This window comes from Tachypleus tridentatus, chromosome 2, assembly GCF_004210375.1.
Source record: "Tachypleus tridentatus isolate NWPU-2018 chromosome 2, ASM421037v1, whole genome shotgun sequence".
Taxonomy (NCBI): domain Eukaryota; kingdom Metazoa; phylum Arthropoda; class Merostomata; order Xiphosura; family Limulidae; genus Tachypleus; species Tachypleus tridentatus.
In genome coordinates this window covers 20205672-20229325 of record NC_134826.1, presented here as the reverse complement: position 1 = coordinate 20229325, position 23654 = coordinate 20205672, and the positions used below count along the sequence as shown (strand labels likewise).

General features: G+C 37.1%; 1 protein-coding gene across 3 annotated transcripts in view; it reads left to right on the top strand.

Annotated features, from left to right (window-relative positions):
* Positions 1–23288, top strand: part of LOC143239148 (protein madd-4-like) — a 64792-nt gene extending 41504 nt beyond the window's left edge. For all 3 annotated transcript variants that reach the window (XM_076480014.1, XM_076480007.1, XM_076480000.1), the window contains exons 15-18: positions 9714–9878; positions 10585–10767; positions 12904–13051; positions 21083–23288. In XM_076480014.1, coding sequence (XP_076336129.1) covers positions 9714–9878; positions 10585–10767; positions 12904–13051; positions 21083–21192 — 606 coding nt within the window. In that variant the 3' untranslated portion in view covers positions 21193–23288. The remainder of the gene's footprint in view (positions 1–9713; positions 9879–10584; positions 10768–12903; positions 13052–21082) is intronic.
* The last annotated feature ends 366 nt before the right edge of the window (positions 23289–23654 follow it).

Below are 23654 nucleotides of genomic sequence, written 5' to 3'. Positions count from 1 at the left end.
AATTGTACAAACTGTTAGTCTTCACACAGATGATCCAATTGTACAAACTGTTAGTCTTCACACAGATGATCCAATTGTACAAACTGTTAGTCTTCACACAGATGATCCAATTGTACAAACTGCTAGTCTTCACACAGATGATCCAATTGTACAAACTGTTAGCCTTCACACAGATGATCCAATTGTACAAACTGTTAGCCTTCACACAGATGATCCAATTGTACAAACTGTTAGTCTTCACACAGATGATCCAATTGTACAAACTGTTAGTCTTCACACAGATGATCCAATTGTACAAACTGTTAGTCTTCACACAGATGATCCAATTGTACAAACTGTTAGTCTTCACACAGATGATCCAATTGTACAAACTGTTAGTCTTCACACAGATGATCCAATTGTACAAACTGTTAGTCTTCACACAGATGATCCAATTGTACAAACTGTTAGTCTTCACACAGATGATCCAATTGTACAAACTGTTAGTCTTCACACAGATGATCCAATTGTACAAACTGTTAGTCTTCACACAGATGATCCAATTGTACAAACTGTTAGTCTTCACACAGATGATCCAATTGTACAAACTGTTAGTCTTCACACAGATGATCCAATTGTACAAACTGTTAGTCTTCACACAGATGATCCAATTGTACAAACTGTTAGTCTTCACACAGATGATCCAATTGATGATCCAATTGTACAAACTGTTAGTCTTCACACAGATGATCCAATTGTACAAACTGTTAGTCTTCACACAGATGATCCAATTGTACAAACTGTTAGTCTTCACACAGATGACCCAATTGTACAAACTGTTAGTCTTCATGATCCAATTGTACAAACTGTTAGTCTTCACACAGATGATCCAATTGTACAAACTGTTAGTCTTCACACAGATGATCCAATTGTACAAACTGACAGATGATCCAATTGTACAAACTGTTAGTCTTCACACAGATGATCCAATTGTACAAACTGTTAGTCTTCACAGAGATGGCCCAATTGTGCAAACTGCTAGTCTTCACACAGATGACCCAATTGTACAAACTGCTAGTCTTCACACAGATGATCCAATTGTACAAACTGTTAGTCTTCACACAGATGATCCAATTGTACAAACTGTTAGCCTTCACACAGATGATCCAATTGTACAAACTGTTAGCCTTCACACAGATGATCCAATTGTACAAACTGTTAGTCTTCACACAGATGATCCAATTGTACAAACTGTTAGTCTTCACAGATGATCCAATTGTACAAACTGTTAGTCTTCACACAGATGATCCAATTGCACAAACTGTTAGTCTTCACACAGATGATCCAATTGTACAAACTGTTAGTCTTCACACAGATGATCCAATTGTACAAACTGTTAGTCTTCACACAGATGATCCAATTGTACAAACTGTTAGTCTTCACACAGATGATCCAATTGTACAAACTGTTAGTCTTCACAGATGATCCAATTGTACAAACTGTTAGTCTTCACACAGATGATCCAATTGTACAAACTGTTAGTCTTCACACAGATGATCCAATTGTACAAACTGTTAGTCTTCACACAGATGATCCAATTGTACAAACTGTTAGTCTTCACACAGATGATCCAATTGTACAAACTGTTAGTCTTCACACAGATGATCCAATTGTACAAACTGTTAGTCTTCACACAGATGATCCAATTGTACAAACTGTTAGTCTTCACAGAGATGGCCCAATTGTGCAAACTGCTAGTCTTCACACAGATGACCCAATTGTACAAACTGCTAGTCTTCACACAGATGATCCAATTGTACAAACTGTTAGCCTTCACACAGATGATCCAATTGTACAAACTGTTAGCCTTCACACAGATGATCCAATTGTACAAACTGTTAGTCTTCACACAGATCCAATTGTACAAACTGTTAGTCCACACAGATGATAATTGTACAAACTGTTAGTCTTCACACAGATGATCCAATTGTACAAACTGTTAGTCTTCACAGATGATCCAATTGTACAAACTGTTAGTCTTCACACAGATGATTGTACAATTGTCTTCACAAATGACTTGTTGTTAGTCTTGATCCAATTGCACAAACTGATGATGATCCAATTGTACAAACTGTTAGTCTTCACACAGATGACCCAATTGTACAAACTGTTAGTCTTCACACAGATGATCCAATTGTACAAACTGTTAGTCTTCACACAGATGATCCAATTGTACAAACTGTTAGTCTTCACACAGATGATCCAATTGTACAAACTGTTAGTCTTCACACAGATGACCCAATTGTACAAACTGTTAGTCTTCACACAGATGACCCAATTGTACAAACTGTTAGTCTTCACACAGATGATCCAATTGTACAAACTGTTAGTCTTCACACAGATGACCCAATTGTACAAACTGTTAGTCTTCACACAGATGATCCAATTGTACAAACTGTTAGTCTTCACACAGATGATCCAATTGTACAAACTGCTAGTCTTCACACAGATGATCCAATTGTACAAACTGTTAGCCTTCACACAGATGATCCAATTGTACAAACTGTTAGCCTTCACACAGATGATCCAATTGTACAAACTGTTAGTCTTCACACAGATGATCCAATTGTACAAACTGTTAGTCTTCACACAGATGATCCAATTGTACAAACTGTTAGTCTTCACACAGATGATCCAATTGCACAAACTGTTAGTCTTCACACAGATGATCCAATTGTACAAACTGTTAGTCTTCACACAGATGATCCAATTGTACAAACTGTTAGTCTTCACACAGATGATCCAATTGTACAAACTGTTAGTCTTCACACAGATGATCCAATTGTACAAACTGTTAGTCTTCACACAGATGATCCAATTGTACAAACTGTTAGTCTTCACACAGATGATCCAATTGTACAAACTGTTAGTCTTCACACAGATGACCCAATTGTACAAACTGTTAGTCTTCACACAGATGATCCAATTGTACAAACTGTTAGTCTTCACACAGATGATCCAATTGTACAAACTGTTAGTCTTCACAGAGATGATCCAATTGTACAAACTGAGTCTTCACACAGATGATCCAATTGTACAAACTGTTAGTCTTCACACAGATGATCCAATTGTACAAACTGTTAGTCTTCACACAGATGATCCAATTGTACAAACTGTTAGTCTTCACACAGATGATCCAATTGTACAAACTGTTAGTCTTCACACAGATGATCCAATTGTACAAACTGTTAGTCTTCACACAGATGATCCAATTGCAAAACTGTTAGTCTTCACACAATGACCCAATTGTACAAACTGTTAGTCTTCTTCACAGATGATCCAATTGTACAAACTGTTAGTCTTCAGATGATCCAATTGTACAAACTGTTAGTCTTCACACAGATGATGATCCAATTGTACAAACTGTTAGTCTTCACACAGATGATCCAATTGTACAAACTGTTAGTCTTCACACAGATGATCCAATTGTACAAACTGTTAGTCTTCACACAGATGACCCAATTGTACAAACTGTTAGTCTTCTCACAGATGATCCAATTGTACAAACTGTTAGTCTTCACACAGATGACCCAATTGTACAAACTGTTAGTCTTCACAGATGACCCAATTGTACAAACTGTTAGTCTTCACACAGATGACCCAATTGCACAAACTGTTAGTCTTCACACAGATGATCCAATTGTACAAACTGTTAGTCTTCACACAGATGATCCAATTGTACAAACTGTTAGTCTTCACACAGATGATCCAATTGTACAAACTGTTAGTCTTCACACAGATGATCCAATTGTACAAACTGTTAGTCTTCACACAGATGATCCAATTGTACAAACTGTTAGTCTTCACACAGATGATCCAATTGTACAAACTGTTAGTCTTCACACAGATGATCCAATTGTACAAACTGTTAGTCTTCACACAGATGATCCAATTGTACAAACTGTTAGTCTTCTCAGCACACAGATGATCCAATTGTACAAACTGTTAGTCTTCACACAGATGATCCAATTGTACAAACTGTTAGTCTTCACACAGATGATCCAATTGTACAAACTGTTAGTCTTCACACAGATGATCCAATTGCACAAACTGTTAGTCTTCACACAGATGATCCAATTGTACAAACTGTTAGTCTTCACACAGATGATCCAATTGTACACAGATGATCCAATTGTACAAACTGTTAGTCTTCACACAGATGACCCAATTGTACAAACTGTTAGTCTTCACACAGATCTTGTACAAACACTTCAGATGATCCAATTGTACAAACTGTTAGTCTTCACACAGATGATCCAATTGTACAAACTGTTAGTCTTCACACAGATGATCCAATTGTACAAACTGTTAGTCTTCACACAGATGATCCAATTGTACAAACTGTTAGTCTTCACACAGATGATCCAATTGTACAAACTGTTAGTCTTCACACAGATGATCCAATTGTACAAACTGTTAGTCTTCACACAGATGATCCAATTGTACAAACTGTTAGTCTTCACACAGATGATCCAATTGTACAAACTGTTAGTCTTCACACAGATGATCCAATTGTACAAACTGTTAGTCTTCACACAGATGACCCAATTGTACAAACTGTTAGTCTTCACACAGATGATCCAATTGTACAAACTGTTAGTCTTCACACAGATGTTGATGTCTCCAATTGTACACAGATGATCCAATTGTTGTTAGTCTTCACACAGATCATCCAATTGTACAAACTGTTAGTCTTCACACAGATCATCCAATTGTACAAACTGTTAGTCTTCACACAGATGATCCAATTGTACAAACTGTTAGTCTTCACACAGATGATCCAATTGTACAAACTGTTAGTCTTCACACAGATGATCCAATTGTACAAACTGTTAGTCTTCACACAGATGATCCAATCAGTACAAACTGTTAGTCTTCAACAGATGATCCAATTGTACAAACTGTTAGTCTTCACACAGATGATCCAATTGTACAAACTGTTAGTCTTCACACAGATGATCCAATTGTACAAACTGTTAGTCTTCACAAACTGTTAGATGATCCAATTTTAGTCTTCACACAGATGATCCAATTGTACAAACTGTTAGTCTTCACACAGATGATCCAATTGTACAAACTGTTAGTCTTCACACAGATGATCCAATTGTACAAACTGTTAGTCTTCACACAGATGACCAATCAAATTTTAGGATCTTCACACAGATGATCCAATTGTACAAACTGTTGAGTCTTCACACAGATGATCCAATTGTACAAACTGTTGGAGATCTTCACACAGGGTATTGATCCAATTGTGTGGCCTGAAACAGTCTTCACACAGATGACCCAATTGTAGTTCTTCACACAGATGATCCAATTGTACAAACTGTTAGTCTTCACACAGATGATCCAATTGTACAAACTGTTAGTCTTCACAGATGATGTCCCAATTGTACAAACTGTTAGTCTTCACACAGATGATCCAATTGTACAAACTGTTAGTCTTCACACAGATGATCCAATTGTACAAACTGTTAGTCTTCACACAGATGATCCAATTGTACAAACTGTTAGTCTTCACACAGATGATCCAATTGTACAAACTGTTAGTCTTCACACAGATGATCCAATTGTACAAACTGTTAGTCTTCACAGAGATGGCCCAATTGATGATCCAATTGTACAAACTGTTAGTCTTCACACAGATGATCCAATTGTACAAACTGTTAGTCTTCACACAGATGATCCAATTGTTGTACAAACTGTTAGTCTTCACACAGATGATCCAATTGTACAAACTGTTAGTCTTCACACAGATGATCCAATTGTACAAACTGTTAGTCTTCACACAGATGATCCAATTGTACAAACTGTTAGTCTTCACACAGATGATCCAATTGTACAAACTGTTAGTCTTCACACAGATGATCCAATTGTACAAACTGTTAGTCTTCACACAGATGATCCAATTGTACAAACTGTTAGTCTTCACACAGATGATCCAATTGTACAAACTGTTAGTCTTCACACAGATGATCCAATTGTACAAACTGTTAGTCTTCACACAGATGATCCAATTGTACAAACTGTTAGTCTTCACACAGATGATCCAATTGTACAAACTGTTAGTCTTCACACAGATGATCCAATTGTACAAACTGTTAGTCTTCACACAGATGATCCAATTGTACAAACTGTTAGTCTTCACACAGATGATCCAATTGTACAAACTGTTAGTCTTCACACAGATGACCCAATTGTACAAACTGTTAGTCTTCACACAGATGATCCAATTGTACAATTGTTACACAGATGATGGCTTGCTTTGGTCTTCACACAGATGATCCAATTGTACAAACTGTTAGTCTTCACACAGATGATCCAATTGTACAAACTGTTAGTTTCACACAGCCTTCACACAGATGATCCAATTGTACAAACTGTTAGTCTTCACACAGATGATCCAATTGTACAAACTGTTAGTCTTCACACAGATGACCCAATTGTACAAACTGTTAGTCTTCACACAGATGATCCAATTGTACAAACTGTTAGTCTTCACACAGATGATCCAATTGTACAAACTGTTAGTCTTCACACAGATGATCCAATTGTACAAACTGTTAGTCTTCTTGACACAGATGACCCAATTGTACAAACTGTTAGTCTTCACACAGATGACCCAATTGTACAAACTGTTAGTCTTCACACAGATGATCCAATTGTACAAACTGTTAGTCTTCACAGATGATCCAATTGCAAAAACTGTTAGTCTTCACACAGATGATCCAATTGTACAAACTGTTAGTCTTCACACAGATGATCCAATTGTACAAACTGTTAGTCTTCACACAGATGATCCAATTGTACAAACTGTTAGTCTTCACACAGATGATCCAATTGTACAAACTGTTCCAATTGTACAAACCGCTGTTGTCTTCACACAGATGAGTCAATTGTACAAACTGTTAGTCTTCACACAGATGATCCAATTGTACAAACTGTTAGTCTTCACACAGATGATCCAATTGTACAAACTGTTAGTCTTCACACAGATGATCCAATTGTACAAACTGTTAGTCTTCACACAGATGACCCAATTGTACAAACTGCTAGTCTTCACACAGATGACCCAATTGTACAAACTGTTAGTCTTCACACAGATGATCCAATTGTACAAACTGTTAGTCTTCACACAGATGATCCAATTGTACAAACTGTTAGTCTTCACACAGATGATCCAATTGTACAAACTGTTAGTCTTCACACAGATGATCCAATTGTACAAACTGTTAGTCTTCACACAGATGATCCAATTGTACAAACTGTTAGTCTTCACACAGATGATCCAATTGTACAAACTGTTAGTCTTCACACAGATGATCCAATTGTACAAACTGTTAGTCTTCACACAGATGATCCAATTGTACAAACTGTTAGTCTTCACACAGATGATCCAATTGTACAAACTGTTAGTCTTCACACAGATGATCCAATTGCACAAACTGTTAGTCTTCACACAGATGATCCAATTGTACAAACTGTTAGTCTTCACACAGATGATCCAATTGTACAAACTGTTAGTCTTCACACAGATGATCCAATTGTACAAACTGTTAGTCTTCACACAGATGATCCAATTGTACAAACTGTTAGTCTTCACACAGATGATCCAATTGTAGTCTTCAAACTGTTGCTGTCTTCACACAGATGATCCAATTGTACAAACTGTTAGTCTTCACACAGATGATCCAATTGTACAAACTGTTAGTCTTCACACAGATGATCCAATTGTACAAACTGTTAGTCTTCACACAGATGATCCAATTGTACAAACTGTTAGTCTTCACACAGATGACCCAATTGTACAAACTGTTAGTCTTCACACAGATGACCCAATTGTACAAACTGCTAGTCTTCACACAGATGATCCAATTGTACAAAACTGTTAGTCTTCACACAGATGATCCAATTGTACAAACTGTTAGTCTTCACACAGATGATCCAATTGTACAAACTGTTAGTCTTCACACAGATGATCCAATTGTACAAACTGTTAGTCTTCACACAGATGATCCAATTGTACAAACTGTTAGTCTTCACACAGATGATCCAATTGTACAAACTGTTAGTCTTCACACAGATGATCCAATTGTACAAACTGTTAGTCTTCACACAGATGATCCAATTGTACAAACTGTTAGTCTTCACACAGATGATCCAATTGTACAAACTGTTAGTCTTCACACAGATGACCCAATTGTACAAACTGTTAGTCTTCACACAGATGATCCAATTGTACAAACTGTTAGTCTTCACACAGATGATCCAATTGTACAAACTGTTAGTCTTCACACAGATGATCCAATTGTACAAACTGTTAGTCTTCACACAGATGATCCAATTGTACAAACTGTTAGTCTTCACACAGATGATCCAATTGTACAAACTGTTAGTCTTCACACAGATGATCCAATTGAAACTGTTAGTCTTCACACAGATGATGTACAAACTGTTAGTCTTCACACAGATGATCCAATTGTACAAACTGTTAGTCACAGATTCTTCACACAGATGATCCAATTGTACAAACTGTTAGCCTTCACACAGATGATCCAATTGTACAAACTGTTAGTCTTCACACAGATGATCCAATTGTACAAACTGTTAGTCTTCACACAGATGATCCAATTGTACAAACTGTTAGTCTTCACACAGATGATCCAATTGTACAAACTGTTAGTCTTCACACAGATGACCCAATTGTACAAACTGTTAGTCTTCACACAGATGATCCAATTGTACAAACTGTTAGTCTTCACACAGATGACCCAATTGTACAAACTGTTAGTCTTCACACAGATGATCCAATTGCAGATGATCCAATTGTACAAACAGTCTTCACACAGATGATCCAATTGTACAAACTGTTAGTCTTCACACAGATGACCCAATTGTACAAACTGTTAGTCTTCACACAGATGATCCAATTGTACAAACTGTTAGTCTTCACACAGATGATCCAATTGTACAAACTGTTAGTCTTCACACAGATGATCCAATTGTACAAACTGTTAGTCTTCACACAGATGATCCAATTGTACAAACTGTTAGTCTTCACACAGATGACCCAATTGCACAAACTGTTAGTCTTCACACAGATGACCCAATTGTACAAACTGTTAGTCTTCACACAGATGATCCAATTGTACAAACTGTTAGTCTTCACACAGATGATCCCAATTGTACAAACTGTTAGTCTTCACACAGATGATCCAATTGTACAAACTGTTAGTCTTCACACAGATGACCCAATTGTACAAACTGTTAGTCTTCACACAGATGACCCAATTGTACAAACTGTTAGTCTTCACACAGATCATCCAATTGTACAAACTGTTAGTCTTCACACAGATCATCCAATTGTACAAACTGTTAGTCTTCACACAGATCATCCAATTGTACAAACTGTTAGTCTTCACACAGATCATCCAATTGTACAAACTGTTAGTCTTCACACAGATGATCCAATTGCACAAACTGTTAGTCTTCACACAGATGATCCAATTGCACAAACTGTTAGTCTTCACACAGATGATCCAATTGCACAAACTGTTAGTCTTCACACAGATCTTCCAATTGCACAAACTGTTAGTCTTCACACAGATGATCCAATCAGTTTTCGCATTTGAACTTTTTCATCGCATTAAAAATTATTCATGTTCTTCTAACAGACACGTTCCAGTCAGTGTCTGTTGAAAATTGACGACAAACAAGCAAATCACTCAAGGGTTGTCGATCACAAACTCTGTGTTAATGCCGGACTCAAACCTCCGCTCTACATCAGACACTGTGGAATATCTGAGTGCCCTCGATGGAAAATTGCAGAGTGGGCAGAGGTAAGTTTTTAATTATTTTTTATCCTGTTGTAATTAGTAGTTAAAGTATATCACTGACCTAACGTATCTTCATTATTGATGTTGCATAGGTTAGATATTAGAAATGGATAATGCTATTTGCATAGCGACTCTACGTCTTGATTGGATTTTTCAAACCATTTTAATAAATATGAAATAGACTTTGATTATACATACAATAAGTTTCTAAGCCTATTTGACCCCTAGTCCAATGATTAGACTATGCGATTTTATTTTTACCATTGGGGCATACACACAGTTTAAAATCTACGTATTTCCTTTCATTATGGCTTGTAATGTCCAATATTGAGAGAATGAACACGCCACTTCACAATGAGCGAATAATTTCGTGATATTTATTATTGATATTCCAGTATCGAGCCTGCTGGCTGTTTTTTTTTTTTTAATTCTAATGTTACTACCCACGCTGTAAAAAATTACAATGAGTATAATGAAATTACTCGTAACTTGATATCGAAGTCACCGCAAGAGGTCACTAGCCTTAAGGACTTGTGGTAGGTGAATTTTACAGCATAATTACTCGGCTGCTCAACTCCCTATTTTAAAACATGGTTCACAGATGTCGCCCTTCAAGTATTAAGAACAAGTACATATTATTACACTGTAATGCTATTACTTGTTTAAAATATGACTAAATGACATCTTTCTGATTTTTCGCACGTTTTAGTGTTTGGACATCAGTTGCACAAGCTTGTACACAGGAAAACAAAACAGACGGGTAAGCTGTTCTTTTTCAAACGGAACGGAAGTGTCCGACAGTAACTGTGCTAGAAACGAGAAACCTATCGTATCTCGGGAATGTTTCAACCCTCAGTGCTTTGGGGTGTGGAAGGTTGAACCGTGGTCAGAGGTTAGTATGATAATATGAGACTCGTTAACTAGGTTTGTTTTTGAATTTCGCCCAAAGTTACACGAGGGCTATCTGCGCTAGCCATCCCTAATTTAGCAGTGTAATACTAGAGGGAAGGCAGCTAGTCATTAAATTCCAACTCTTGGGCTACTCTTCTTACCAACGTATAGTGGGATTGACCAGTTACATCATAATACCCCCACTGCAAGGGCGAGTATGTTTGGTACGACAAGGATGCGAATCCGTGACCTTGAGATTACGAGTCGAATGCTTTAACCACGTGGCCATGCCGGCCCGAGACTAGGTACACACAGGAAACTTATTTCACACTTGAATTACATGGGATTTTTTAGAGGGGTTTAATGGATCGGAATATATAGAGTTTTAATACGACTTAATCATGTACACTATTTGAAACATTGATTATGGTATCTATATTCAGAATGAATCAAGACTGTCATCATTCGATTAAAAAATAAGTGTTACGAACCTTTTGGAGACCATTATTATAAATATTAATACATTATAGTCTAAGTTATTATTTGTTTTTTTGAATTTCGCGCAAAGCTACACAAGGGCTATCTGCGCTAGCCCTCTCTAATTTAGTAGTGTAACACTAGAGGGATGCAGCTAGTCATCACCACCCACCACCAACTCTTGGGCCACTATTTTACCAACAAATAGTGGGATTGACCGTAACATTATAACGCCCCTACGGCTGAAAGGACGAGCATTTTTGATGCGACGGGGATTCGAACCCGTGTCCCTCAGATTACGAGTTAAGTCCTGAACTACTTGGTCATGCTGGGCCCCTAAGTTATTATGTCTTTTGCTACCATACATATATTTACATAAATGATTATCACCAATCAACATGTAATGGACTAAACATTTACGATATTACCATCCTCAAAGGGTTTTTAAACCCTCAGGTAATATTAATATTATCCTTCAAATGTTTCCAACTCTCGACGAATATTAAAACTTTTGTGCAGTTATTTGATTTTGTTTTGAGAATAAATTAAATCAATGGATTTGTACATTTGATCAGAAGTTGTTTATTATTTTGAATATCTAGAAGTTAAGATAAACAAGTCTATTTGTTTTAGAATTTTTGTACAAAGTCACACAACAGATTTCTGCGCATAGCATTTCTAATTTTCAGTTGGCATACTAGACTTAAAGCAGCTGCTCAATGCCATTGTCAACTCTTTTCAAATCGAATCGTGATATGTGACCGTCACGGTTTATAGCGTACTCATGGCCCCAACGTGCGGAGTGTATATTTTATGGAAAGGAGATGCGGAACAAGTATTATCTGATTTACAGTACTGTTATTTTAACCAGTCGATCATGCCTGGCCCAGATATTTAATTTATACGAATATACTTCTGTCAGATTATAAAAACAAATCGAATTTGATTTTTTCGTTTAATAGCGGTAAAACATTCATTTACCAAACAATATTGTTTTTATATCCTGTGTGTATTGTTAACCCTAATCAATTGAAACGTCTTTTTATTATTTGGTTTGGGGTGCCCAAAGTAAATTGTTTGTTTGTTTGTTTTTGAATTTCGCGCAAAGCTACTCGAGGGCTATCTGCGCTAGCCGTCCCTAATTTAGTAGTGTAAGACTAGAAGGAAGTCAGCTAGTCATCACCACCCACCGCCAACTCTTGGGCTACTCTTTTACCAACGAATAGTGGGATTAACCGTAACATTATAACGCCCCCACGGCTGAAAGGACGAGCATGCTTGGCGCGACGGGGGTGCGACCCCGCGACCCTCGGATTACGAGTCACACACCTTAACACGCTTGGCCATGCCGGGGCCCTAAAGTAAACATGCTGGTATTAAGAATTTAATGACACATGGTCTGTGTCCTGTTTTCGTTGTGATCTACAACTGGAAGCCTTGGATGCGCTATAAGAGTGACAGTAAGATGCTGCTATTCGATGAAATAAGATGCGTTCAAGAACTGGCGGTGAATGCTGTTGAACAGGTGCCTTTTTTATCTAACTTATAAATTCAGAGTTAGGGATGACTATGGGTAGAAAATTGTGCATAAATGGACAAACTGATTATTATCAAATTAAATCTACTAACCTCTATTATAGAAAGTTCACTTTCTTCTCAGTGTAATGCCAATTGTGGAGAGGTCGGTTTCAAGAACCGTATAGTAAAGTGTGTGTGGCCGCTGACTGATGAACCAGCGGGAAATTCGTGTAAACCTGAAGCCAGGCCGTCCGTGATGGAGCATTGCACAGGACCGCCGTGTTTGTCTGGTGGGTTTCTTTTCGCTGTTCTGCTACTAGAAGTTACAGAGATATTTTCTTTCAGACTATAGGTCGTTCTTCATTACATTTGGTGTCAAGAAACACAAACAACTCCATTTTATCATATCTTTCTGGATATTATTGAATATAACTTATCTTTTTCCTTGAAAATCTTTTAAACACAATATAAGAAATCCTTGTATTTTTCTAATTATGATTTGTTAACTTTTTAGAGTGCATTTTTTGTCACGTTAAAATTTGACCTGTGTTTTCTTTCATTAAATTTTAAGACTAACAAACTCATTTTTTTCTAACACTTTGAAGTCTCAGGGGTTCGGCAGAGGTCAAGACACATAAGCTATGTATGTGTCCGTTCCATTTACCCCATTCGTATGATTCGTGACGTCACGCTCCACTTGGCCATCATTGGCTGCGGCTGATCACGTCACATCACTTGGCTTTAATATCTGTGCTGCAGGGAGCTTCGTGCGCTTAGCAGTCGACTTGTTACTGTAGTAATCGTGCGTCATTTGTGATTTTTTTCCTAATCTTTGAATCCCTTCATACTAACTATGTCGAGTAAAAACAGAAAGTGGTCGGACGAATACGTACAATATGGATTCACGTGTATAACGGAACATGTAGGGAGTCAGCGTCCTCAATGCATGACTTGCAATGTCAAGTTGAGCAATTCTAGTCTAGTACCTGCAAAACTAAGAGAACACTCCCTAAAGCTGCATGGAGATGGGAAATACAAGAACACAACGCTTGCTGAATTCAAGGTAAAGAGAGCCAGGTTCGATGAAAAGGCTACTTTGCCTGTTCTCGGCTTTGTACCCATTAACAAACCGATCCTCACAGCATCGTATAAAGTTGCGTACTTGACTGCAAAGCAGGGCAAACCACACACCATTGGTGAAACACTCGTAAAACTAGCTGCGTTGAAGATTGCGAATATCATGCTGGGAAAAGCTGCTGAAAATAAGTTATCCCAAATTCCTCTTTCAAATGACACCATCAGCAGCAGAATAGATGACATGGGCGATGATGTCTTGGCTCAAGTAGTAGCAGATCTGATTTCAAGCCCAACAAAATTCAGCCTTCAATCGACGAGACCACCGACGTTTCCAATCTAAGCCAGTTTGTTGTATTCGTGCGCTATGTGAAGAACGACGAAATAAAAGATTTTTTATTTTGTAAGCTTCTTACAACAACAACTAAGGCAGCCGACGTGAAGAAACTTGTGGATGACTTCTTCAGAGACAACGATCTTTTGTGAGATATGGTTTCTGCAGTTTGTTCGGACGGAGCTCCAGTCATGCTGGGACGAACGAAACTCTGGTTTTGGTGCGCTGGTGAAAGTCGATGAACCACACATCATTGTAACGCACTGTGTTCTACACAGGCATGCGTTGGCAACAAAAACCTTGCCTTCAAAACTGGCAGAAGTATTAAAAATTATAGTGGAATGTGTGAACTTTGTGCGAAATAGTGCCCTGAAGCACTGCATCTTCAAAGAGCTGTGTAATAAAATGGGCTCTGAATTCGAGGTACTTTTGCACCATTCTAACGTTCGGTGGTTATCCCGGGGAAAGATGCTGAATCGTGTTTTTGCCATGCGTGTGGAATTAGCCCTGTTTTTGCGAGAACACCAACATTGTCATGCAGATTGCTTCGAAAAATCTGAGTTCATTCTCATTTTGGCGTACATGGCCGATATCTTCAATACTCTAAATCAACAGATGCAGGGCGGTGAAGTCAACATCATCGAAGCGGAAGAAAACCTGAAGGCTTTTCAAAAAAAAGGTACAGTTATGAAAACGACGAACAGAGAATGATAACTTCGCAAACTTTCCCCTGCTGGACGACTGTGTAAGTAAGATCGAAGATGTGTCTGAAATCGGAGACATTTCTGTATCCGGGGAACTGAAGGAAGCACTTAGATGAGCTCGCAAAGTCTCTCGACGGATACTTCCCCACCAGAGAGTCATATCCAGCATGGGTGAGACAGTAGTTCACGTTTAGTGTTGCGACAGCAGATGTTAATGGTGAATACCTCGACGAAATCATTGAACTTCAGCAGAGCCAGGTTCAACAGCAACTTTTCAGAACAACAACACTCTCAACGTTTTGGTGTCACCAAATCGTAGCGTACCCTCTTATTGTTAAGAAAGCCCTTAAGATATTCATACCATTTGTTACAATGTATCAATTTGCGATCAATCCTTTTTGAGGATGGTAGGCATGAAAACGAAGAAAAGGAACAGACTTTGTTGGGAAAATGATATGAGAGTGGCACTTGTTAAGATGAAACCGCGCATTTTTGAACTTGTCTCTGAAAGGCAACAGAAAAAGTCACACTGATCTGCAATAAATATTCATTGAGTTATATTTTTTGTTTTTGTGTGAAATTCACGTTTTGTTGGTTTTGTTTTTTGAACACAGTGATATTGTGTGCAACTGATGCATGGTTAATTTTGTGATCTTATAAAATATGTAATGTTTTGAATTTGAAAAAAAAAAACATATTTTATTTTTCCAATTACGAAGGGTTCAGTGAATGCAAATACGAAACTTCCGGGGTTCAGTACCTCCAACAAGGTTAAGAACCACTGATCTGGTTCAGTACCTCCAACAAGGTTAAGAACCACTGGTCTGGTTAAGTACCTCCAACAAGGTTAAGAACCACTGGTCTGGTTAAGTACCTCCAACAAGGTTAAGAACCACTGGTCTGGTTAAGTACCTCCAACAAGGTTAAGAACCACTGGTCTGGCTCAGTACCTCTAACAAGGTTAAGAACCACTGGTCTGGTTAAGTACCTCCAACAAGGTTAAGAACCACTGGTCTGGTTCAGTACCTCCAACAAGGTTAAGAACCACTGGTCTGGTTCAGTACCTCTAACAAGGTTAAGAACCACTGATCTGGTTCTGTACCTCCAACAAGGTTAAGAACCACTGATCTGGTTCTGTACCTCCAACAAGGTTAAGAACCACTGGTCTGGTTCAGTACCTCCAACAAGGTTAAGAACCACTGATCTAGTATCACTTACGAAATGGTTCTATATCACATCACAAGATCCACATTAGATCTAGTATCACTTACCAAACAGTTCTATATAACATCACAAGATCAACATTAGATCTTGTATCACTTACCAAACAGTTCTATACAACATCACAAGATCAAGTTACAGATCTTATAATCAATACAAATATCCAAATCAAACAACTATACGATGAAGGACCATGCCTTAAATCGTGAGCCTAGGCTATTTACTATTCAGTATAACTAATATCACAGGACCTAAACTTTCCAAGGTATAACTTCCTATTCAGTACAAACAATGAAGTAACTATATGACGAAAGACCATGCCATAAAACGTGAGCCTAGGCTATTTACTGCAAAATCGTATTAGCACAAACAATACACCTTGCAAAGTACAAATATCCTATACAATGCAAATAAACAAACAGCAATCATAAAGGGCCAAGTCCTGAAACGTAGGTCTAGGCTATTTACTACAAGGTCTTATATATTGATATACCATTAACTGTATAGTTCTATATATATATGCCATTGACTATATAGTTTTTTATGTATATATGCCATTAGATATATAGTCTTATATTAGCACAAAAATACATCTTGCAAACTACAGATGTCTTATTCAGTTCAAATAAACAAACAATTATCTGATGAAGGACCATGATCTGCAACTTGGGTCTAAGACCTTCTCCATGTAGGTTTATGTAATATTACAAAAACAAACAAACAAATGAATTAAAATAAAACACAAAAACAATAACTATTCAGTTGTGGAACAGTTTTTACCAATTATATTTTATTATCCCAAAAAACAACATGAAAATTCCAGTACTGTTTATTAATGGGACATTTGTCATTAGTCCATTAACTCTTCTATAAAGTCGCCTCGTGGTTTACAATCGATTTTTCTGTTCACAGTTCTTACAAGAACTATATATGAAACTTTTTTTTTTTTCTAATTTAAAACAACACTTCAAGACTTTTCTGGCATATCAATGTTTAGTTTGTCTGCTTTATTTCATCTAAAAATATTTCCAATGAATTATGGCCCGGCATGACCGGGTGGGTTAAGACGTTCGACTCGTAATCTGAGGGTCGCGGGTTCGGATCCCGATCGCATCAAACATGTTCACCTTTTCAGCCGTGGGGGCGTTATAATGTGATGGTCAATCCCACTGTTCGTTGGTAGAAGAGTAGCCCAAGAGTTGGCGGTGGGTGGTGATGACCAGCTGTCTTCCCTCTAGTTTTACACTGCTAAATTAGGGACGGCTAGCGCAGATAGCTCTCGAGTAGCTTTGCGCAAAATTCAACACAAACAAAGAAACCGATGAAATGAGCGTTTTTGGTTTGCATTTACTTTATAATACCATCTAGGTGATACGTGTAATTATATCTCAGTTTATTCACGTAAAATTACTTAATTTCAGTGCTAAGTCGCTAGTTGTGTCTCTCATATTTCTCCCTTGTACACAAGAAAAGAAAGACAAGTTCGTGCCATATTTATTAGTGAAATTTAGACAGAGACGTATCTGGTACTAATCAAAATACGTAGTTGCGCTTATAGGGATCGTTATGTAAAAAAAACACAAGGCTGTTTTTAAATTAAAGTCAAAATAACAAATAGCTTCTGAACTCGCGCGTGGAATAGCAGTCAGATAAGTAATGAGGATGCAAGCTCACGAGGAGGAGTTTAATTTCACGCTTCAATAACTTGGCTGAACTCACTCAAAATCCTCAATTATTAAGTAGTTAATTAGGTAATTAAAAGAACTAAGTCGATAAATTCTTACAAATGCAAATGAAATCTACGTAAACCGTAATGTCTACCGTTCCTTATGATTATTGTCAGTCAATCTACTGAGACAGTGTTTCTCAGACTTTAAGCAGCCATGTAACACTTTTGAGACATTAGCCTTATCGCAGCCTCCCAGTGGCACAGCGGAATATCTGCGTATTTACAACTCTTGAATCCGGCTTTCGGTATCCGTAGTGGGCAGAGCACAGACAGCCCATTGTGTACTTAAGTATCAAGAGAAACAAACGATATTTTTATGGCTCGGTATGGCCAGGTGGTTAGGGTGCTCGACTCTGTAATCCCAGGTCAAATCAAACGTGCGCGCACTTTCAGCCGTAAGGGCGTTATAATGTGACGGTCAATCTCACTATACGTTGGTAAAATAATAGCCCAAGAGTTGGCGGTGGGTGATGATGACTAGTTGCCTTCCCTCTAGTCTTAAACTGCTATATTAGGAACGGCTCATATAACTCTCGTGTAGCTTTACGGAAATTCAAAACAAACAAACAGCCTTATCTGTGTACTTCTTTGGAGGAGATAGTCAGCGATGCCCGACTGCTGTCTGAGAGAGGAGTATAGTCATGTAATAATGGAAATATGCTTATCTACAATCTCTTAATGATAGACACATACATGGTTCAGTAACTTACTTTACTGAAAATTGGCGTAAAAACGAATTACCACACGAATCACAACGTTAACGCATATTTGATAAAGATAGACCCAAGCATCTCTTTCTCCAAGTAACATATAATTTATAAATAAAAAATATTATTACGTAACTAATTATTAATAGAATTATTTACGAGGACATTGCCATGAAAAGTTTGTTTGTTGGAAGTTAAGCGCAAAGAAACACAATTGACTTGCTGTGCTTTGTCCACCACGGGTAAGGAAGTCCGCAGATATTCCGCTGTGCTAATGTGGGCGCCCAGGAAAAGGTAAGGATAAATTCGGTAAACTCTGACCCACTTAAAGTCGCAATGGGGAGGAAGAGGTCAGAGGCGCCCGACCCCTACGAGGTGATACATACACGGGTTAAGTGGTCAGGTCAGAGAAATTATGGTCGAAACTAAGCCATCTCTAATTTTGATCTGCTGACCAGAGGGAAGGCAAAAAGTGAGCATCACTCGCTGCCTATTAGTACAATATGAGACTGACTATCGCAGTCACAACACTTCCACAGCTGAAAGTGTTAAGCATGTTTTGGGACATATCGCAGCTCAAACCTTGAACCTTCTAATCGTAGTCTAACACGCCCAAACCTTTGTAAATGTGTACCGATGATCAACTGTTGTTGGCAACAACTTTCAAAGTTTTCACGTTATTTTAACAGCTATCAACACATTTCTAATTTATATTAGCATAACAATAAATCAACACATTTCTAATTTATATTAGCATAACAATGATTATCACTTTTAATTTATATTAGCATAACAATAAATCAACACGTTTTTAATTCATATTAGCATAACAATAAATCAACACGTTTTTAATTCATATTACCATAGCAATAAATCAACACATTTTGTATTTATATTAACATAGCAATGAATTATCACTTTTAATTTATATTAGCATAACAGTAAATCAACACGTTTTTAATTTATATTAGCATAACAATAAATCAACACATTTTATATTTATATTAACATAGCAATAAATGATCACTTTTGAATTCAATTTCCTTGAATGTTTAGTCACATTTCTATTTATTCAAGGATTTATTAAAAGGAAACTGAATTTATTGCATCTGAATAGTTAACTATGAGAGAAAGTGTGTGTTTTCTTATAGCAAAGCCACATCGGCTATCTGCTGAGCCCACCGAGGGGAAGTCGAACCTCTGATTTCAGCGTTGTAAAATCTGTGGACATACTACTGTACTAGCGGGGAACATGAGAGAAAGAGAAAAGATGAAGTAATTCTGAAGTACAATATATACTCTTCAAAAAAAGAAACGCAAAAGGCAAAATTTGAGACATATCGTTAACAAGTTTATTCCGGGTAGTTCTGTATGACATGTGTGAAACTTTGCACATTCACTGCTGAACATCCAAAGTCTGCAAAGGCGAAGTCCACGCTCACTAGTTGACGTTTAACGTCACTCAACGTCAATAACGAGTATGCCCCCCGTGAGCATCAATAACTGCTTGGCGTCTCCTGCCCATGGAAGCGATGAGATGACGAATCACATCCAGTGGAATGGCTGATCACTCAGCCTGCAAAGCTGCTGCAAGCTGAGGTAGAGTCTGCGGTTGAGGTTGTCGCCGTCGCAGACGTCGGTCCAACTCGTCCCAAAGATGTTCGATGGGGTTTGAATCTGGTGATCTGGAGGACCAGGGAAGAACGTTGATGTTGTGGTGTCTCAAGAAGACAGTGGTGAGTCGGGCTGTGTGAGGACGGGCGTTGTCGTGTTGAAAAACGTCGTTGACGTTCACCATGATGGGTTGCACATGGGGCCTAAGAATCTCATAGACGGTTGCGTACGGTCTGATCGGAAATCCTACGCAGCCCTGGTATGGTTGAGGCAATAGACGTCGCAGTGGTGGTCCTATCCCGAAGGTGACGTAACCGGATGTAGCGATCTTGTGCGGGCGTGGTCACACGAGGCCTGCCAGATTGTGGACGGTAACAAGTTGATCCATGTTGTTGGTGACGATTCCATAGCCTTATGATGGTGCTTGGGCTCTGGCAACATCTGATCGAGATTCGCCTGCTTCCAAGCGACCAATGGCGTTGTTGCGTTCTGCTTCAGTCAGTCTTGGCGTAACTGTATTGCGTGTCAGTGGCTTAACACTGAGCTATGGAAACCGAGAACCCGTCACTTTTATAGGGATTTTGCACATGTTGCACTTGCAGAAAATGCAGATCTCTCAAACAAATTTATTGGACACGAATGCGTTTTGGCGAAAAATCCGATGTTTTCCTCCGTTTACAAAGCGCACAACTTTTATTGTCATTTTGGTCTGACAATCAGTGCCTTAACACGTGTAACATGCTCTGAGCTTGTAACGTTATTACATACATTTCTCTTTAAAATAACAAAAATATCCCTTTTGCATTTCTTTTTTTGAAGAGTATATTTATCTATGTATTTTTTAAGTGTCCCCATTATTATGGGGGTATTTAGACTCGTATAAATGCTTATCAATACAATAAAACATTGAAATAAATGTCTTTTGTTTTACTTGACAGGAGACAGCTGTCAGGACAACTCCAAGTACTGTGGACTGTCCAAAAGGCTTAACATATGTAAATTGGCTCAGTATCGAATTCAGTGTTGTCGTTCGTGCACGCAAAGATAGAATGAACGAGGATAGTGAATTTTATAGCAATCATTTAAATATAATTTGAAGTAAGAAAAATTTAGACGGTTCGCATAGTGTACATACAGTTGTAGCTGACATAATAGTATATCAGCTAGTCGATGTTAGCAATAAATATTGTAGATTTAATGTTACTGGTAATTCTTTAATGCATGTCAGTTATTGCATTACTCAATACAAACAAGAACAACTGTTTATTAACTGAGAACTTATATAAATACGTAATCTAGGCTGTGTATTAAAAATTAGTCTAAAGTTTACTAGTCATCGATTCATTTATCAGAAAACGTAACTTGTTTACTTGAAGTATTGAATAAATATTATATTTTGGAATTTTGGGTATTCCACTTTCAGTAATTTAAAAATACAAAAATACACCGCAAATGTGACATACTCTACAGCAAATGACATTAAACTATTTGAATGAAATAAAAAGAGAGTGAGCAGTGTGTACCACAAATTAAATCACAAATATGGAAAGTGATTTAATTATTTTAACATATGCACTTCTGTCTCTAGTGGTTTATTTCGTTTTCCTTTGTGTTCAAATGATTTAACGCCGTTTGTAACATTCTTTATGTAATTATCTGTGTGTATTTTTGTGTCGATTGAACTTACTGTAGATAGAATTTCGAATATTCTGAAACGCTTATTAAGTGCTTTAAATAATTATGTTCGTCTTGCTATTAATAATTAGACTGAAGGTTATCTTTGTGTTACATTAGTTACCCAGGAAATATTCTGTAAACATCTGCATACCATCCTTCAAGCTCAGTTCTAGCCATAAACATCTGAATAGCTTTGTTATTGGTTGGCTTGAATTTTGTCTGCCTATAAGTACAATTAAAATCATATTGATCTTAACATGTTATTTTTATAATTTTATGAGTTGGTTATAGATTAAAATTTCGAGTTTATGTCTTGAAAATATCAGAGAACAGATTTAAAAGTTGTTAAAAGTTTGTGCACCAGTGAAGCACGGAGACAATAAAACATGCTTAGTAATAAGTATTTATTATGTTTTATACGTATTAAATATTTAAAAGTATGTGTGTGTGTGTTTTTCTTATAACAAAGCCACATAGGGCTATCTGCTCAGCCCACCGAGGGGAATCGAACCGCTGATTTTAGCGTTGTAAATCCGGAGACATACCGCTGTACTAGATTTAAAAGTAACGATAATGTACGTTAATCCTAACACACTTCTGCACATTAAATACAAGAGTTTTAAATACAGTTTGGAAAATAATGTATTAAAACAACGTACAATTAACTCAGGTCAAGACCGTTCTGCTCGAGTTTGTCATCTGTCACTGTAAACTGATTTATTAGCAGTCCGCGTCCTTAAAGTTTTGTATCTATAAATCTTATGGAATGATTACAAGCAGATAATGCATTACGTAGTATACTACACAAACCATTTCTATATGTTTAATGAACCAGTACGCTACTATGTGTCGTATTAATAGACGAGACAGTTTCGTAATTTCGGTTCGTCTGAGAAATAAAACAAAGGAAAATATAGATTTGCTTGGAAGTTTCGTTACGTAGAAACGTTCCGTTCTGTTTTAATTCTAAGGTTATTTTCTTTATTTTGTCATTAGATTCTATGTGATGTTGTAGTGTGTATGTGTGAATATATATATTATATGCATATAAATACTTGTTATACTCAGGATAAAACTAATTAAAGTTAATATATGTACATATATTTATTTTTCCTTCGGTTGTATAAATAAATGTTTGTTCGTAAAATTAATTACCAGATAAGGGTGATTGTTAGAGGTAAGAATAGTTTTATGTGACCTAAAACAGTAACTTTAAGAGTGACTCCACCTAATGTAAGCCACTTTTGTTTAATAAGAAGACGCAATGTGAACTTCTCTATATTTTGTTTAACTGCATTTACCATTATATGAAAGATAAATCTTTAAATTGTAAATATCTTGTAATTAACAAATTAACTGATAGAAAATTCACATGTGTAAAAAAATGTTGACCAGAAGTTTCTGTAGACTCTGTGGAAACAAATGTATAAAATGTTATAGAAAATAAAACTATGTTACAGCAACTGACATCTTTAATTTTGATTTACCTAATATTTAAAAAGATTTATCAAAACGTTCTAAGTTTAAAGTCCACGAATGAAGCTGTTCTAGTCATGCACCTTCAACTGAAGAACAAACAATTAGAAACTGATTATGCAGCATGTTTTTGTTACCCTGTTTAACTCATAATTGTTTTTTTAAGGAAAGAAATCTTAAAATGTATTTTTTTTTCGGGAATTGCGTTATTTCTTCCTATTTAAAACGAAGTTATTAACCAGCAATTATTATATTCCGTTTTGTAGAAAAAGTCCCGTTATAAGACCGTGGCAAACATCTGTATTTCACCGAATATTATTCTATTAAAATGATTAGCGTTTCTTTCTTTATGAACAG